This window comes from Daphnia pulex, chromosome 10, assembly GCF_021134715.1.
Source record: "Daphnia pulex isolate KAP4 chromosome 10, ASM2113471v1".
Classification (NCBI taxonomy): Eukaryota; Metazoa; Arthropoda; class Branchiopoda; order Diplostraca; family Daphniidae; genus Daphnia; species Daphnia pulex.
This window is the reverse complement of record NC_060026.1, coordinates 362,582-380,863: the sequence shown is the minus strand read 5'-3', so window position 1 is coordinate 380,863 and position 18,282 is coordinate 362,582. Positions and strand designations below refer to the sequence as shown.

The window sequence follows — 18,282 nt, the reverse complement described above, 5'->3', positions numbered from 1 at the left end:
AAGTAAGTCTCGACGTGGAACTGAACTGCAAACGTTTTAATCACGCGTCAAAAAGGGAAAAGAATAATTTTGACTATGAGATCTTGAATGAGCAACAAATCCGCCAAACATTTCCCCTTTCCAATTCTTCAATTGTCAAAAATAAAATAAAAAAAACTACGCACCAACTTTCAAGTCGTCAAACAAGAGCGCTCGATCCAGTCACATTTTTTAAATTTCTTTCCCATCCATCAATACACACACTCCAATATCCAGCCAGCTATATACTGTGCCACAGTCACCCTTGAAAGGCCAGTGCAGGCTGCAAGTTATACTCCATAAAAACTGTCGTTCGTTGCGAGCCATCTTTGCCTGTCCCGGAGTGATTTCGTTCACATTTTATTGTTTTCTCAACTCGTTCAATACAATACCCCGTTTAAAAGATACAGAGGCAAACACCCTACTACGTCATCGCTTCTTTGGAAGAGAAAGATAAAAAAAAGATAACGAAATGCGCTACGTGGCAAAACGGTAGTTGTGAAGTTATTAAACGAACTAATTGAGTTAACTTCGCGTCACCTCGTAAGTGAGATGTGCCAAGATTGAATGGATGAAATTTTATCGACGTTGATCATGTTCCAAATTTCACGACACCGCAACAAATAGGACTAGTAATAAACTGGCCAGCATAACTGGGGTAAGTACTGTTTTTAAAAGTTGTTTTTACAATGAAGAAAATATGGCGTTTTCGTGGAATGTTTGAAAATACTTGTCCAGTTATCCCGACTCTATTCCTTTTACGACATGTCTAAATGCCTATAAATAATGCTGTAAATTACAAAATTCCTTTTCAGTAAATTTAAAACATTTCGTATATGTTATCAGTCACGCAGGATTAAACTTTTATTGTAATAATAAATGATCTTTCGTCATCTTTCTAAAATAACCAATGACGCACCAAACGTTAACAAACGAATGCTGATAAAGTTCGGTAGACGTCAGAGATAAAATTTCGAACTGAAATCGAAAAAGCGATGTGAATAGTACCACTGCACTACTGTTTAAAAAAAAAAAACCACTATTTTTCTATTTGCTGCTTTTTAATACATGACAGTCCATGTCATGCACTTACGGTTTCGGTTGACAGTCACGTCAGAAGTCGAATTTTTTGGAAAACGTAGTCAAGAATGTTTAAATACGAAATTAAATCGAGTTAAATTCCATTTCCGGACTCGATTCCAGTGTTTTAAAAATCCATTTCATTTCACGTAGATAATAGAAAATGAGCGACTTGCAGAACCAAATCGATCGTCTAGAAAGGCTCTTCGCCACGGCCAATTCCAATACCAGTGAAATCATAAGATATTACAAGAAGCTAACCGAAAACTTCAATTCGACAGAGTTAGATGACATCATTCCCGTCCTCAATCAAAAAGCTGTTAAACTGTTGACACCCGAATTGGTCGGCATCTTAACAAATAATAGAGTCGAAGCCTACAGCTATTTACTAGTGGCTAATAATTTACTTGATTTGGAAGACGTCAAAGACGATTTGCTCAACGGCAGTGTCTTGGCCAACGCCATTCCCGTCAACACTTTACGGAGGCTGAAAAATCAGTTAGGTTTGGCAGCAGCAGCATCGGCCTCTTCAACAGCAATTCCAGGCTTAAAAAAGCTGGTTGAACCCATGCGATTAGCTAGGCCCATCCAAGACGGAAACGCTCATCAACGTCACGGAGAAACTTTGGCAACGGCATCCACTTCTACACTAGTTGAACATCAGCAAACAACGACAATAGAAACCATGGTAATGGATTGGTTGACCTCTCAAAGAGAGAACGCTAAGACTCGGCAACACGGAGAATCATTGGCGATGGCGTCCGCTTCATCACCTGTACCAGTAGCTCAGCCTCAACACTCAAAGGACACCAAATGCATGTCTCAACAGTTCGCAGTTGCCCGAGAGCAGCAAAACATTCGCCAAAGGGAAACTGGTGAAGACAACATAAGACTAGTGATTCAAATCCAAAACCAATGCAAATTCTTGAAACGATTAAAAGAGAACACGTTTTCCTACCAACTCGAATTGAACGAAACGACTTTTGATGATGCCACGACCATCATCAAACGATTCTCATTCGGAAAACCCAACCAACTGATGGACAGACCGTGGAAAACTATTCTGCTCATGGGAGAAACGGGATCGGGCAAGACGACCATGATCAATGCCATGATTAATTACGTGTTGGGCGTGAACTGGGAGGATGATTTCCGGTTCATGCTAATCGAAGAAGATGTCAGAGGAGGCAACCAAGCTCACAGCCAAACCCAAGGAGTCACCGCCTATGACCTGCACTACCAAAATGGATTCCGCATTCCATTTTCGCTGACAATAGTCGACACGCCGGGATTCGGAGACACCCGAGGGATCGAACGCGATGAGGAAATCACGGCAACTATCAAAGAATTCTTTGAACATTCCAACGGCATTCAGGTACAGTAGATATTTCAATCTATGTGAGAGAATTTGATTTGTTATATAATACCCGAAAATTGCAATGCAGGTATTGGACGCTGTTGGCTTCGTCGTGAAATCTTCAGACGCTCGTCTCACCGCTTCGCAGAAATACATTTTCGAATCGGTTTTAAAGATTTTCGGCAATGACATGAAAGATAATATCCATTTCTTGGTCACCTTTTTTGACGGAGGTGAAACTGAACCGCACGTCTTGGATGCCATCACACAGGCGGAACTTCCATGTCAGACAGATTCCAAGGGATCGCCTAGTCATTTCAAATTCAACAATGGCGCCATGGATATAAAGCCCTTGGAAGGTGATTACATGTCATACGGTAAATGGAAATTGTCAATGGATGGCTTTGAATCCTTCTTCAAGGAGCTGAACAACATGCCGACGCAATCGCTGCAGATGACAAAGGAGGTTTTGAAAATGAGAAAATGTATCGAAATCCAACTCGAATTTTTGTGGGGTATGATCGATGAACAACTGGCGAAAATCTATGAATTGCGTAACACGGAGGCAATCATCGCCCAAAACAAGGAAAAAATCGACAGCAACCAGAATTTTGAGATCACAGTGACAGTACCCAAGAAGGTGAAGAAAACAATCGACAGCATTCAATCTGCGCTTAATTGCAGAAAATGTGAGGTAACGTGTCATTACCCTTGCAATCCGATTTTGTGGACGAACTTCTGCCCAGCATTTTGGGAATTATCATTCCCTGCCGGAAATATTACAGATGCAATGATAATGATCACTCTTCCGACTCATCAAATTATCGACTCTTTAGCTAAGAAAACACCAGATATCTGTACAAACAGTTCGGAAGTTGACTCAACGGGAATGAGCACATGGGTCCCTATCCCGAACCCACTTGTATGGAGCATGGCCACAATTACAGTAGCTATTGAGGCAGGAAGAAATTTACTCACGCAAAACCGTACGTGCAAAGTCTGCCCTGGCAAGTGCCCAACTGACGTTCATGTCAACGAAAGACAACGCTGGGTCTACCAACAGGTGGAGGAGAAACAAACCCTGTTTGACATGCGCAAACGCTACGAAGAGGCTATGGGACAGCAGGCGAATGCTGAAGACACACTAACTAGCATAAATGCAGAAATCGAGCGTTTCAAACTCAACATTTTCACAGCCATGAAAGATATCACAAGCTGCTCAAATCTGTTGAAAAGTAAAGCGCTACGCGGGGATCCGCTCACCACGGCCGAATACATCCAGTTGAAGATCGACAATGACCAGAAAGAAAAGAAACACGGTTACGCTGAGAGAATCAATATCCTCAAAGAGGTCTTGAAGATAGCAATGGAGAATTTGGCTGGGGAAGACATGGAACAGTTAAATTGATGAAATCAAGTGCAACGCACTGCTTTTTTTTTGTTTACTTATTTTGTTTTCACCATTATTGGGTAAGGGCACAAAGGGGTAGACTTTCTTTAGCTTTTTAAAAACAAATTTTAATTATCCTTCATTATTTACGCCCATTGAATAAACGGTATAATCAACATTTTAAATTTTTTACTTCCTACATTACTTTTTGCTTGGCAGCAAATATAAAAAACTTCCGGGGAATCGGACCAAATTTGCTGTTGGAACAAAAACAACTCATTGAAAAAGTCCAATCCATTTTGTAAACGGTTTCAGTCCCTTAACTTTAACCGACTCAAGACGGAATGTCGTGTTAATCTTTTGACTTGTATAGGGGATAACAAGCGGTAAAAGACTCAAGTGCAGCGCAAAGGAATAAACAAATACAAATCCTTGACTTGAAAAGAACAACAAAGTTCTGTGAACTGTGAACGAGATAATAGCCTACACTTAAACAGTAACAAAACTAGTAAAATTGTCATCATCTTTGGTTATCTGAAAACCAGCTGAAAACCTCGTTCCAATTTTCAAGAGAAACCGATTTAACAAATGAAAAAAAAAAGGAAAATTATTTGAGCGGTTTGCAGTCAAGTGTTCTCTCTTTGAATCAAAATCGTAAGCTAAATTACTAGAGGATAATTTTACTATAAGCAGACATTTCATTAAACATTACGACGTGGGGAACATCAAGACCACCGGAGTTTTTTAAAACCCATTCCTGACACTGTATCCTGATCCTGTTGGCCAGGTAATTAACGATTTCCACTGTTAACACATGACGACAGGTAAATGCCAAGAACAACCTTAAAGTCCTGCATTGTCTTTTCCCACCAAACTTTGTTTCAAAACGTCGATTATTTGAATTACGTGTAGTTGCTTATGTAATCAGTGCCCATTAACTCTAAACCAAATCTACGCATCGATTTGAAACCTTTCCCTTCAATAAAGAAAACCTTTCTGATAAAAAAAAAGGCGAAATTGTTTTTGTAGCAGTAAAATGTTTCGTTTCATCATGAGCGTCAAAGTTATATTGGGTTAAATATAACTCAGAAAAAGTGGGGAAATGTTTTGAACATTTCAACACGTACGCAACACCTCGAAGAGAATCGGAGATAAATTGAAGCTCCGCTGATAGTCGACTGATTTTATGGATTGAATCTATTGATTTTATTACTTCAGGCAGATGCCAATGACATTGACTTGGATCAACGGTCAGATCAGCCCATGAAAAACAATCCACACTGGCCAACACGCACCTATTTATCTCATCCCAAATATCAAACAGACCTGAAAAAATATCGTTTTGTTCAAAACCTCAAGTAAACAGGTACAACTAAACAGATACAAATCGCGACAGTCCAAGTGAAAACGGGCGCTATTCTGACGCTGGGAGAAGGTGAAAATGGCAAACTTTTACGCGCTTTTCTTAACTTTACTCATTTGCGCATCTGAATGGACGGCTGGCTCGGCTGCAGATGACCGTCCATCCTTGGGGGAAATTCAGGATCAACTCCAACAACTGACAACCAACTACGTAATATACAAAATTCAAGATGTTAAACTCGTTTTTTAACTGAAATGTGTTCTTCGCCCATTTCCAGAATACGCTTAAAATCAACCTGGAAAGCAAAGTGGCTCGACTGGAAGAGCTTATGGAGCAAAAAGATCGGCAACATGCAAGTCTCTTTCTTACTAAACAACTTTTCAGATCAATTTCATTGAAAAACTTGTTCAAATTATATCAATCAACAGGGAATCTTAGAAGAAAAAGTTCAAAGACTAGAACTCGAGCTGCTTGCCACTAAGGAAAGAGAAACAAATCAGTTGGCCACAAAGAACGTCATGTACAGAACGTGCAGCGAAGCTCGTGCAGCCGATCCGTCCCTGACGATGGGAATGCATTGGATCGATCCTGACGGTCAGGGAGTTGGGGACGATCCCATTTTCGTCTACTGCGACATGGCCACAGGTACAAAAAAAGGGTAATGCGCATTAACAAAAATTAATCGTATACAACAACAAACGACTTACAGGGAAAACAACCATCCTACACGACAGCGAAGATTCGATAGACGTAGGATATTGCACTGATCCAGGTTGTTATTCCAGAGAAATTATCTACAACGCAACTATGAGGCAAATGACAACGCTAGCTGAACTCTCGAACGAATGCCATCAGTCAATCAAAGTAAACCTGGTACAATTTCGCAAATGTAAAACATCCGATGATATATTTCTTTTTCTAGTACGAATGCTACGACGCCCCACTAGAGAAGGATGGAGTCATTTACAGTTGGTGGAATGACAGAGATGGAAATCCGCAATATTTCTGGGCCGGGAGTGACTCGAGCGTTCACACCTGTCAATGCGGAATCGAGGGGAATTGTATCGATTCTAACGTCAAATGCAATTGCGATGCAACTGCTTCATATGTGTTAAACGACGACGGTATAATGTTGAATGGGAATTGTTAATAGTCCCAATTATTAAGCAAAAGTGACTGTCAGTTGTGTTATTTGATTTTCCCGAATTGAAATGCGCAGGTGTCGTAACGAAAAAGGCAAGTCTTCCAATAACGCAATTAAACTTTGGTCAAATTTCAACCGGAGTTCACACCCTCGGCCGATTCGAATGTAGTGGCGACGCAATCGTCACCGGATTCCCAACTTCCTGCGAAGATCTATTGAAAATTGGACACAGTGTTAGCGGATTTTATTCCGTGATGGGAAAGAAAATGGTCGAAACTGTCTACTGCGATTTCACTAAATCTTTGGGCGACCCAGGTAAAATTAATGGCATTTCGAAACAATAATTTAGATTCAAACTTTAATTTTCGAATTACTGACACATAATGCCCGCAGCGTCCCAGACATGGATTGGATTGGATGGTGTCCAGTCAGCCTCCGTCTATTTCTACGCTCAGAGAAGCCGCAGTTTCTATGGGACACACACCCCGATCACGTTCGACGAGGTAAAAATCAACACGGGAGATGCAATGAACAAAGGAAGCGGCAAGTTTACGGCACCTGTCACTGGAACCTACTTCTTCTCCTTCTCCGGCATCGCCTTCATGCGTGCAGCGTTATTTGTCGACGGATTATTTCAAGTATCTTTAAGGAAGAACGGCGTAGAAATCAGTATGAGCGAAGCGGACTTGACTCAGGCTATGAGTACGGATAGCTTCTCTCTTCAATCAACGTTGTATCTCCAGGCTAGAGATGAAATTTGGATACAGGTCGATCGAGCAGACACGATGTACCTCTATGACAACGGAGGCCACTACACCCACTTCAATGGCTGGCTACTGCAAGAGGATGTGGCTCAATCGCTTAAAAACAGACTTTAAAAAATCGCTATAGACGGTAGAATTAGATTCAGCAAAAGACGATTCAAATGTCCGAGCAAGATAATACATTTAAAGTAGAGAAATAAATGGTATATGTTGCAAACTCTATGGACCATTTTCTCTTCAATTGGGAAATCTTTTTGTGGTTAGTACGAAATCAAATAAAGCATCATAGCAAAACCAGCTTTCAAATCGAGAAGAAAATGTTCCCTCTTCGGTTTGAAACCGAAAACGCGGATAAAAAATGTTTGTGTAAAACAGCGGGTGTGTTTAGTATAAGAATAAAGTGACGTAATTTAACAAAAACGTTGGCGAGCAGAAAGACTGCACAATAGATGTGGTTAACCCACTAAAGATTCTTAAAAACAAGGTAATTGTGACTCAGCAAAATACTTCTGTCTGATTTCAGGAAAGAAATCTTTCCGAGACAAACAACACCAACAAAAGTTTGAAAAAAAACTGGCGTTTGATACAGTCTGGGAGTCGCTGATAATTAAAAGTTCATCTGTGGATTGAATGTACTCGCATTTCTTTAGGCAAAAAAATATGAAGCCAAATTTAATCGACGCAGTTGAATATGAAAGATTTGAGCGCAAGAAGAAGTCGACCAGACCACAATACCCTCCATGTTTTACGTCTACGCAACTACAGCGAAACGTGTCACAACGTAATTTAACTGTCGATTCAACTCGTCTCATGCATGCTATCAAATAAGACCGAGTTAAGTCTGCGTCTCTTTCACGCAAAAATGACTCTGGTTTGATAAATAGCTTTAATTTAACTAAAAATGAACGTCAATTGCCACCTACCTGAAATCCTGAAATCCTAGACGCTCCATCTGCAGATCATGAAGGTGGGTCCAACAGGAAAAAGGGAGGAAGGACGTCTTCGTGAATACACTCGCCCTCGCACGAATGTACACGAGGACATAAGGTTTAAAGAAATGTAAAATAGGGAAAGGAGTCGCCAGACATCGATTGAATTAAAGGTGATTCGATTTTTCAGCGTTCAATCTGCTACAATCAGCTGTTCACCTACATAAAATAAATAAAAAAATTGGTTACTCATTCAGAAGAAATCAAATTTCTTTGAATCAGGGTAAAAAAAAAAAGACTTCGTTTGTTTGTTTTTGACATTGGCGCAGAAGCACAAAACAACTGGGTCAAAAAGGAATTTGAAATCGGATTGCACCAAGCTACGTTGCATGACCATTCAAAGTGCACGAATTTGATTGGCATTAACGTTATCTGTACTTCTACTACATCGATTATTTGCCTGCCGAATCAAAGAGCAAACATGACCCACATTTGAATTAGAAACAAATACGCGCAAGTGACTTTTGCACCTGAAAAGTAAAACAAACGAAATCCAACACGCACACAAAGTTAATTTCTTCGCTACATATCTATCGATCTCTCTGAAGCGCTCTCAAGTTATAAGCAAGGGACACTCAACATTTTAGCGCACTTTCTTCCAAAAGGTAGACACAATGGCTCGTAACTTCGTTTTACTTTTACAAGTTGGTATTTTAGTTTGTCTTGGGTCTATTACAATCGCAAGTGGCCTTTCGGTAGAGGAACGGTTGCAGCAATTGTCTGACCAGATGGTAAGAATTTTTCTCTCAGATTCAGCAATAAAATTAGCCAATTAAATTTAATACAATTTATCTAAGATTGAAATGAGACAAGTGTTGAAAACGAATGCCGTTCAACTGGAAATCAAAGATGGCCGGCTAGATGTGCTCGAGCAAAAAGTTGCCCGATTGGAACTCGCCCTGCAGAATGAACGGCAATTCAACTCGAAATCAATTTCGAAATATGTCGAGGCGATCGAAATTCAGTCAAGTGGAAAGAGCGCAAGTATTCAGAGAACATGCAGAGAGGTTCGTCTAGCAAACCCTAGCCTAACATCCGGAATGCACTGGATCGATCCTGACGGTCAGGGAGTTGGAGACGACCCCATTTTCGTCTACTGCGACATGGCCACAGGTAAATACAACTTATTCAAAACTGAACTGACAAAAAGAATAACCAAATGTGGCTGTCACGCAGGATCGACTTTAGTCCCGCACGACAGCGAAGAATCAATAGACGTGGGTCATTGCGCTGATCCTGGATGTTATTCCAGGTCCATCAACTACAACGCCACAAGTAGACAAATGTCGGCATTGGCCGAGTTGTCGGCGGAATGCCACCAGTCGCTCACCGTAAGTAAATCCCGTAGTCTTTTATAGCATACTACTATAAATTAATATAATTCATTTTTACTGTAAATGGTTATTAGTATGATTGTTTCTACGCCCCGTTGGAACTGAACGGCATCACCTACAGTTGGTGGAACGACAAAAATGGAAACGTTCAATACTTTTGGGCCGGAAACGATTCCAGCGTTCACACCTGTCAGTGCGGAATCGACGGGAATTGCATCGATCCTGCCGTCAAGTGCAACTGCGACGCCGCTGCGCCACTTCAATCAGCTGATAATGGTTTGGTGAAAATTTTCTATTTTATACATTGATTTCCAATTTAGCATAGACTAAATCCCGTACTTTTTGTCATTACTTTCAATGTGCAGGTGTTGTCGTAGGCAAAGAGATCCTGCCCATTACTCGTCTGAACTTTGGTCGGACCCAACTCGGAATTTCTTCCGGTGTCCACACTCTTGGGCGATTTGAATGCACCGGACAAGTGGCCGTCACTGGAATGCCCAAGTCATGCCAAGATTTGTGGAGGATTGGGCACAGTCTGAGCGGATTGTATTCCGTCACGGACGAGAAAAGCGTCGAGAGTGTCTACTGCGATTTTACCAAGCTTCCTAACGATTCCGGTTTTAATTTTTTAATCAAATACATGAAAACGAACGATTACTAAAATTCCCTTGGCAGGTTTCCAGACGTGGATTGGATACGAAGATGTCAAATCCTCGCCGACATACTTCTACGTTAGGAAATGGGAGAGTGGCTTCGCTCAACCTTCTATTCCAATTCCATTCGACGTTCAAAACTTGAACGTGGGAGCGGCAATGAACTTGACATCGGGAAAATTCACGACTCCGAGAGCGGGAACTTATTTTTTCTCTGCATCTGGAACGGTTCAATTTCCATCTACTTCATCTAGGCTTGGTTGTGGAATACAGTTATATGAGAACGGCGTAGCTAACGGTTATATCCCAATCGATTCGTCCAACTCGGAATGGAATTTAGAAACGTTTAGCATCCAAGTGACGGTCAGTCTGCAAAGAGGAGATGAAATCTGGTTGGCGATTAATTCGATTTCATCGGGTGTGTCTCTGTACGGTTATGGGTCCCTTCATTTTACTGGTTTTTTGTTGGAAGAGGCATTATTTTAACAGGAAAAATGTGGGTCAATAAACGCAGTTAACGACCAATCTACATTGCAATTTTGCTCCGCCAATAAAAGAGACGATAATGTTCCTTATGGTCCCGTTCACGTCTGTCATTTGATGGCTGCCGTACATAAAGACAGGAATTATTCTTTTGAACTGATAATGTCAATGAGAAACCTGTTTAAAGGCCACGTCAATTAACAGAAATAAGAAGTCAACTTCAAATGACGTTACAATTATGAAGCGGACAGTTAGACAGTAGACACTTGATGACGAATCGGGACAGGGAAAAAACTAACCATTAAAGATAAAAAGTATTAAACTAGTCCTTCAATCTCGAATAAAATTATACGACCGCCAAGACTGAACTTATTAAATTCACACACCACGACGTCTTTATAGGCTTACACAATTCAATGAGCTACACATCGTTGACATGAACAAGAAAAAGCTATCAATTTTCATTACCACAGCTTAAAATACACGTGCACTAGGCCGAAAGGGAGAGCAATCAAATTATATGACTGAAGACGCGGCCTATAACCAATAGCCAAATTTCTCGAACCAAAATAAAGAGGAAATGCTAGAAAATCGGCTATCAGTAATTCATTCCCCCCAGTCGTAATACCCACACTTGTGGAAAGGTACTATAAACCTGCAAACGAGAAAATTCACGGCGCCTACGATTGAAAAATACTGTTTCTTCTACAATGGGCTATTCTCTAACTATTTAAGAGCCAAAGCACAAGACACGGCGGTATGAAACAAAACCTTAATCAGATCGCTCCAATAATACGACAACCATTGCAACCGATAGCGATAGAGCAAAATTGAAATCAGCGGAAGATAAATACGATAGAAAACAGGATAATGAAACACTTACAGATAAATGGCGAGCAGGCATTTGGCAAATTCAGTCAGACGTCATCGTTTGATGGTCGAAGCAGCATGCCTTTTCCGGAATTACGTTTGTCCGAGTACCAATCCACGCCCTGAAACCGTTCAGGATCAAATCTGTTAACAAAGAGACAAACAAAAAATGTACCACAAATGAGCTATCTCTAAAGTAACAAATTCACGCTGTTGGAAAAGAAAAAAAATTTTCAATTTTTCTAAATGAACATCACACACGGCGGCACATCCGCAACTGAGAACGATCAAACTACGACTGACAAAACGTTTTTTGAAAAGAGCCAAATTTCTTTTATTTTAAAAATAAAGAGAAAAGGTTAGAAAAAGAATAAAAAAGCGGCCATTATTGTTCATTTTCCATCCCCAACCTTGGGCTAGGGGGTGGTAGCCCCAGGATGATGCGCATTCCAAATCAATAATTTTGCGAAAACTAGAAATTTAAAAATTTTTGGAAGGACCTCGAATCTGAGGCTTCCATTCGATCCTGGATGAGTTTCTACGTCAAAGGATGATGTAATGTAATTTTGTGAACGGTTTAAAAATTACAAATCACAAGTTTGCATTACGACGATGTTACGATCTTTCCTTTTTTCGTTTCATCACAGATGGCACTTAGTTAAAGACGCAGAGCGACGTTTCTTCGTCTTTGTTTTTCTTAGCTGTATCATTTCACGACGAGTTTTCAGGGAAGTAGGTCTACTGGTCTAGTCAATTATTGAACAAAGGAATCCTAAGAACTTTGGGTAAGAACTTTTACATTTTCGAACCAACTGCAAACAGAATATCAGTGATTTTAGTAACGGAATATAAGCTCAGCTTATTAAGTTGTCGATTGGTATTCAATTATTCATAAATTGACAAGTTATTCACGAGATCATTTTTATTGGCCGTCAATTGCAGGTGTGCGATCATTTCCGCTCATTCAAGATGGAAGTTTTTAATTGGTCTGATTCTGGAAGCATAATCGTCAAAGTTGCGTTCGACTGGAACGTTCAAGCAAAGTTTCTTGAAACTGTAGATGGGAAAGGCTCAGATTTGTCATCTGGATTTTTTTCAACAAAAGAAATTCAAAATCATCAATGGAAATTGCAACTTTCTGATTTGGGAACCAAAATAAGAATCAGCCTGTTGCATTACGTTAACACCAAAGGAATTTTGGCTAATTTAATCGACCCATTTCAAGTCAAAATCGCCATCGTCAACAAAAATGGAGTGAAGCTTCACCAACATGTCGTCTACTCACACATCCATACTTTCGTCTACTTTGAATTGTCGAAAGAAGAAATTCTAAAATCAAAATGTAGGCAAGCAGACGGCAGTCTCACCATCAGTTGTGTGAATGAATGCATGGTCAAAAAACAACCTGCATCTGGCATACCCCAACCCGTGGGAATCAATTGCACCCATCAACTGACGACTCAGCTCGAAGAATTGTTTGATGACATGTCGTTCAGTGACGTCATTTTCAAAGTCGGCGGTAGCGAATTTCCCGCCCACAAAATCATATTAGCCGCCAGAAGCGAAGTCTTTAAAGCCATGTTCCAGCACGCTACCAAGGAGAAATCGACCAATCACGTTGAAATTGACGACACCGAGCCGGAAATATTCAAGGAGCTCCTACGATTTATTTACACGGGACGTTTGACTGCTGCGACCATGGAAAAAATGGCCGTCAAACTGTTGGTGGTTGCAGATAAATACTTGTTGACGGAACTGAAAGCTGCCTGTGAAAGACATTTAATCACATTAATGTCTATAGAAAATTGTTTAGAATTGCTTATGCTGGAAGACGACTATCACCACCCAGCGTATGGACTGCGGGAAGAGGCAATTAACTTCTTCCGGCTCCACCCAGCCGAAGTCATTTTGACCGATGGATGGAAAAAGGCCAAACAAGAGAACCTGGCTCTACTTTTTGACGTTCAGGAAGTTGCTTTTTCCTCGCAACCTGACAACGAGTTCCGCGCAGCGAAATGAAAATGTTTCCAACGGCAAAAGAACAACTAAGAAGAAGAACTAAGAATTAAAAGTTAATTTCATTTGAGTTCCAATTAAGATAAGTTCTATCGGTACAAAACGAAAATTCCTTGTGTGACTATGTACCCTGCGTTGTGTGCCAACAAAGAAATACATGGACAAAGATTTGAATTGAACGCGCCTTCAATACTATCCAAATGGCCAGAGCTGCGATGGATGGAAAGCTAATCACGGCAATGCCAGAGCGGCTTTAATTCAACCAAAAAGCACAAACCAACAAATTCACGAGAATTATCTTTCAGATATTTTCAATCTGAATGGGAATGGACACTCACAAGAATCTGTGAATCTACTAGTAGATAATTAAATCAGACAGGAATGGTAACTGATCGTACTCTTCATCAAGGCTTGATTTTCTCGCGAAAAAACAGGGATACAAGTTGCAACAATTGTACTAATGGAGGCAATAAGGCTTAACACAAACAGAATCAATCGCCGCAAATAAAATTGAAACATTTGGTATGTCCACGCCCTAACCTCTCCAGAGTCCTATCAAGAGCAGTCATTCACTTCTGACTTCTGCTTGTGAACGAAACCTGGTCCTGAGTATTCGAAAGTTTATATTTCAAATAATGAATAGCAGAGAATTAAAATCAATACTTTTCGGCTAATTTCTGGATAAACAACCTTGATTTTCGTGATTAGTAACCGATTGACGCAGTTATACCAATCAAATTTCCTATCATAATGATTAAAGAAAAGTAACAAAATGTTTTCCTTTGCTTAGTATCGAATCTATACTGCACAGAAACAGATTAAATCGTTATCTGCTGAAACGATAACAAATTAAAAACAAAAAACAAAAAAAAAAACGGTTTCCTCAGTATTTTTAGGTATAAGGTCTCATTACATTAATTCGGAAAAAACGCCACATACTTCTTACATTTAAAAAGTAATAGAGAATCAAACTTCCCATTAAAAAGCTTCCATTTCATAAAAGACAACAAGCAGACCAGCTACAAATACTAATTACTTATCTAATTACTTCTAAAAAATCAGGTGATGCAGGAAAAGCCGAAAGGTTAAAACTTAAAAGCCGAGTTGAAAAGAAACGGAAAAACAACGACAAAGAAATAACGGTCGCCTTTCAATACAATGTTCTTTCATAGTGGATTTTCGAATCTTGTCATAATCAGCGATTTTGCGTTATCAGTTCATCGTTATTTTTATTATTATCAGTTTATCACTATTCAACTGCCAACAGTTTATATTCTGTAGGGTGGTAGACGTAAGACCCTGTCTCGGGACCAACGCCCGTATTCTTGACTTGCGACAAATAGCTAGATAGTTTTCAATTGTTTCTTCTCCACTTTGCAGCACTTCATGTTTCATAAATGAAAATCCAACTCGATCTTAAAGATCGAATAGGGAAAGGAGCATTTGGCTCGGTGTTTTCAGGAACCTTTGAAGACCGTCAAGTGGCAGTCAAAAGAGTTGAACTTTTAGACGCTAACGGAAACGAGGAAGACACTCTGAAACAGTTGGATCATCCTCACATCGCCAAACTCTTTCACGTCGAGTTCAACGACGAATTCAAGTAAATTGCCGAAAAGAATAAAACGATTCACTATAAATAGTTATTCAAAAGGGTGTCAAAGAGATTAATGTGCTGTGCATGTCTTCACTACTCAGGTACTTTGCTCTGGAACTCTGCGTCGCATCGTTAGATCAGATATTTCTGGATTCGGAAAATCCCAAAAAATACAAAGGGCCTAAACTGCCACACCATTCGACTGTTTGCTCTCAGTTGGCTTCGGGACTCGATTACATCCATTTAAAGAAATTAATTCATCGAGATATCAAGCCGGCTAATGTACTCATTCACGTCGATCCTACTACTGGCCAGGTAACAATGAAATGGGCCGATTTCGGTCTGTCCAGAACCGTGAATGAGCGAGGGACATTCACGATCAATAGCGGAATCAAAGGAACCAAAAACTGGTATGCCCCAGAGTTGCTGAAACTAAGCAGTCAATTTCAGTCATCCAAACAGCCCCGAGGTACCGTCAAGAGCGACGTCTTTGCACAAGGTCTCGTCTTTGCATATCTTCTTTTGGATGGGCAGCACCTTTATGGTAACGACTACGAAATTTCTGCTAACATTATGGCTGACAACCCAGTCAACATCAACAGTAAGTATTTTTTTTAAGGATACGACAAAATAATAAATCAACAATAAATATTTCGGTACAAATAATAAAAACCTTTTTCTTCAGAAATTGACCAATCTCATTACGCATTGGAATTATTCACAAAAATGTTGGTGCATGATCACGAAGGTAGAATTTCATCAGGCGATGTCGCTACTCAATTAAATATCATCAAGCAAAAAGTAATCAAATTTTCGACGTTTCCCCTTGAATAATCATGTGCAGATTGCTTTTATTCCTACTAATGCCCATCTACGTGTTGTATAGCTTGCCGAAAAAGAATGGGAGTTGCGTCAACTTTGCAAAGAAAGACACGTGAATTTAAACAAAATCAAATCGTTAATCCAATTCGGGATCGACGTCAATGGCAAAGACGAAGACGGCAACAACGCACTCCATTTACTGTGCACTAATCATTCAAGCGAAAGATTAATCGAGGCAATCGCACCACTGATCAAATCCAAGATTGATGTCAAGGGGGAAAACAACTACGGAAGCAACGCATTGCATTTATTGTGTCTTAATAATTCAAGCAAAGGATTAATCGAGGCAATGAATTTACTCATCCAACAGGGAATCGATGTCAACAGGAAAGACAACTACGGGAGAAACGCACTGCATTACTTGTGTTATTCCAATTCAAGCGACAAATTAGTTGACGCAATCGAATTTTTAGTTCAACGCGGGATCGACGTGCATGGGATCGATAAAGACGGATGGAACGCACTCCATTTATTGTGTCGATTTAATTCAAGCAAAAGATTTATCGAAGCAATCAAATTATTAATCCAACTCGGAATTGACGTCAAATCCAACGGCAACATCGATGCCCGAATTCTGTTACGAATCAACTCCACTTTTAATCAAAGTGAAAAAACTGATGATATCGTACAACTCCTCGACAAAGCCGCTAGCTAGCCAAATAATAGGATTCAGTTTGGGAATTTTCAACGCGGAAAAACAAAACATATTTACGTGTAAACTGTACACATTTTAAAAAATGTGCATAATTTACCATACTCGGAAACAATCTGTAGGTAAGACAAATACGCAAAAAATGCTTAAATTTAAACGGACTTGCATGGAAGGAAACTCACTTCCTTTCATGTGTCAATTAAATTATACTCCGAAAAAGTAAAAAAGGTAAAAAGAAGGAATCCATAATTTTTTTTGTTCCAGTTCGGAATTGATGTGCTAAACAAAACAAAAAACCGGAAGCGATTCCAAAAATTATTTCCGTAAAATGCCATTTTTTAAAAAATAGTCGAGGTTCGACAAATTTAAACGTGGCGTCCAAATCAAGTTAATCATCACAGATGGACGAGCGTGTAACTACAGACCCGATTTTCCATGCAAGATTCCTTATATAAAAGTGGTTTAAAATAGAAAAAAAAAAATGTCAGTATACGTAATTCGATGTAATGGCTTTCCTTCCTTCAACTTGAAATGCTGTGCTGTTTGTAGTCTACGATTAAATATTTTCAATTTGAAATAAATCAAATCTAGCGGGGAAAATTTTTTTTGTTTGAAGAAGCTGGCATAAATAGCCTACTGAGAAAGAGCACATATTCTACTAGACAAAAATTATATGTGTAACAATATCCGCTTAATTGCACGAATAATCGCACACCACACAGTGTCACACGACATGAGTCGACACCAAAAATGGTTAAGACATTCAAACTAGATCAAATTGCGTGTCTGGTTTAAGACCTGACAGTTTAAGACTTCAACCGGAACTGCACCGCCAGTTTACGATCAGCTGTTACAAGAGGCCAAATGTGTTTTATAATTAACCCGATTTCAAAGGGATGAAATCCTCTTAAACAATAGCAAACAAGGGAAAATAGTGGTAATTACGCCCTACCTTGAAGCCTAGGACATCTCCAGGTGATGCTCGATCCGTGCAAGGATTCAGGGCTGAAATTAGGGTGGACAACCGGAGAAAAGCCTCTCTGCACCTAAGGGCAAGTAAACAATCAAAAACAAATTATTAAAATTTGAATTACTTCAAACAACGAACAGTTAAAATATTTAAGTAAAACACATTGTAGCTCTAGAGGGCTATAATTACCTCCCCTCTTAGCTACTGAAGAAAAGGACCCGATCGGGTTCTTTGTATAAATGTAAACATTACTATTTTAACATCTATTACATTAGAGGACCCAAATGCCAAAACATACTTCTGTATCTCCCACGAGAAAAAATAACGCTAAATTAATTGTAGCCAAGAGAAACTGATTTGATCCACCTTCACAATCTTACAGTTATCCCCCCCAATACGACGCCAGAAAATATAAGGGGAATATTTCCTTTTTTTATTCCTATCTCGTCAGTTGAATTGCGTACGTAGCCTATTGATTTTTGTTTACCCCTTTATCAGTTTCAAAAATGGACGAGAACGTGTCAGGCCAGTGCAGAATTCAAAGGTGAAACGTTTTGTGATTTTTTGTGATAGACAGATTTCACAAGTTGACATGAATCAAATGAATTTTGTTAACGATTAGTTTTAAAACGAGCGCATACGTAATTGGCTTAGCCGACATTGGAGCTTCGCTAATGGTTAACTAATTTTGTGGATGGAATCTATAGACACAAGAACGACTGA

The 18,282-nt window shown here is 39.7% G+C and overlaps 4 protein-coding genes across 5 annotated transcripts; all 4 read left to right on the top strand.

Annotated features, from left to right (window-relative positions):
• The first annotated feature begins 512 nt into the window (after positions 1-512).
• LOC124204481 lies at positions 513-4,023 on the top strand. The gene is made up of 3 exons (XM_046601549.1): positions 513-676; positions 1,252-2,473; positions 2,544-4,023. The coding sequence occupies exons 2-3, from the start codon at positions 1,262-1,264 to the stop codon at positions 3,861-3,863; spliced, it is 2,532 nt and encodes an 843-aa protein (XP_046457505.1). The 5' UTR covers positions 513-676; positions 1,252-1,261; the 3' UTR covers positions 3,864-4,023.
• A 1,003-nt stretch (positions 4,024-5,026) lies between these two features.
• On the top strand, positions 5,027-10,617 carry LOC124204475. 2 transcript variants are annotated; one of them, XM_046601544.1, is made up of 7 exons: positions 5,027-5,418; positions 5,486-5,560; positions 5,637-5,853; positions 9,282-9,436; positions 9,514-9,715; positions 9,805-10,056; positions 10,115-10,617. In XM_046601544.1, the coding sequence occupies exons 1-7, from the start codon at positions 5,287-5,289 to the stop codon at positions 10,576-10,578; spliced, it is 1,497 nt and encodes a 498-aa protein (XP_046457500.1). In that variant the 5' UTR covers positions 5,027-5,286; the 3' UTR covers positions 10,579-10,617. The 2 variants fall into 2 exon arrangements, with proteins under 2 accessions (XP_046457500.1, XP_046457499.1); XM_046601543.1 differs by lacking the exons at positions 5,027-5,418; positions 5,486-5,560; positions 5,637-5,853 and adding exons at positions 8,675-8,836; positions 8,903-9,218.
• A 2,217-nt stretch (positions 10,618-12,834) lies between these two features.
• LOC124204934 (speckle-type POZ protein-like) lies at positions 12,835-13,464 on the top strand. Its single transcript, XM_046602181.1, has one exon. The coding sequence runs from the start codon at positions 12,835-12,837 to the stop codon at positions 13,462-13,464; it is 630 nt and encodes a 209-aa protein (XP_046458137.1).
• A 1,267-nt stretch (positions 13,465-14,731) lies between these two features.
• LOC124204477 (serine/threonine-protein kinase/endoribonuclease IRE2-like) lies at positions 14,732-17,314 on the top strand. The gene is made up of 4 exons (XM_046601546.1): positions 14,732-15,061; positions 15,157-15,656; positions 15,741-15,856; positions 15,942-17,314. Exons 1-4 carry the CDS (start codon positions 14,859-14,861, stop codon positions 16,590-16,592), a joined length of 1,470 nt encoding a protein of 489 aa, XP_046457502.1. The 5' UTR covers positions 14,732-14,858; the 3' UTR covers positions 16,593-17,314.
• Positions 17,315-18,282: the final 968 nt, after the last annotated feature.

What these genes read in the sequence shown, in the direction of transcription:
- LOC124204481 (XM_046601549.1), top strand. Translation starts at nt 1,262, where the DNA reads ATGAGCGACTTGCAGAACCAAATCGATCGTCTAGAAAGGCTCTTCGCC. An exon ending in AACATTCCAACGGCATTCAG is followed by an intron (nt 2,474 to 2,543) that starts GTACAGTAGATA and finishes ATTGCAATGCAG; the next exon opens with GTATTGGACGCTGTTGGCTT.
- LOC124204475 (XM_046601543.1), top strand. Translation starts at nt 8,720, where the DNA reads ATGGCTCGTAACTTCGTTTTACTTTTACAAGTTGGTATTTTAGTTTGT. An exon ending in AGCAATTGTCTGACCAGATG is followed by an intron (nt 8,837 to 8,902) that starts GTAAGAATTTTT and finishes AATTTATCTAAG; the next exon opens with ATTGAAATGAGACAAGTGTT. An exon ending in CTACTGCGACATGGCCACAG is followed by an intron (nt 9,219 to 9,281) that starts GTAAATACAACT and finishes GCTGTCACGCAG; the next exon opens with GATCGACTTTAGTCCCGCAC.
- LOC124204934 (XM_046602181.1), top strand. Translation starts at nt 12,835, where the DNA reads ATGGTCAAAAAACAACCTGCATCTGGCATACCCCAACCCGTGGGAATC.
- LOC124204477 (XM_046601546.1), top strand. Translation starts at nt 14,859, where the DNA reads ATGAAAATCCAACTCGATCTTAAAGATCGAATAGGGAAAGGAGCATTT. An exon ending in GAGTTCAACGACGAATTCAA is followed by an intron (nt 15,062 to 15,156) that starts GTAAATTGCCGA and finishes TTCACTACTCAG; the next exon opens with GTACTTTGCTCTGGAACTCT. An exon ending in CAACCCAGTCAACATCAACA is followed by an intron (nt 15,657 to 15,740) that starts GTAAGTATTTTT and finishes CTTTTTCTTCAG; the next exon opens with AAATTGACCAATCTCATTAC.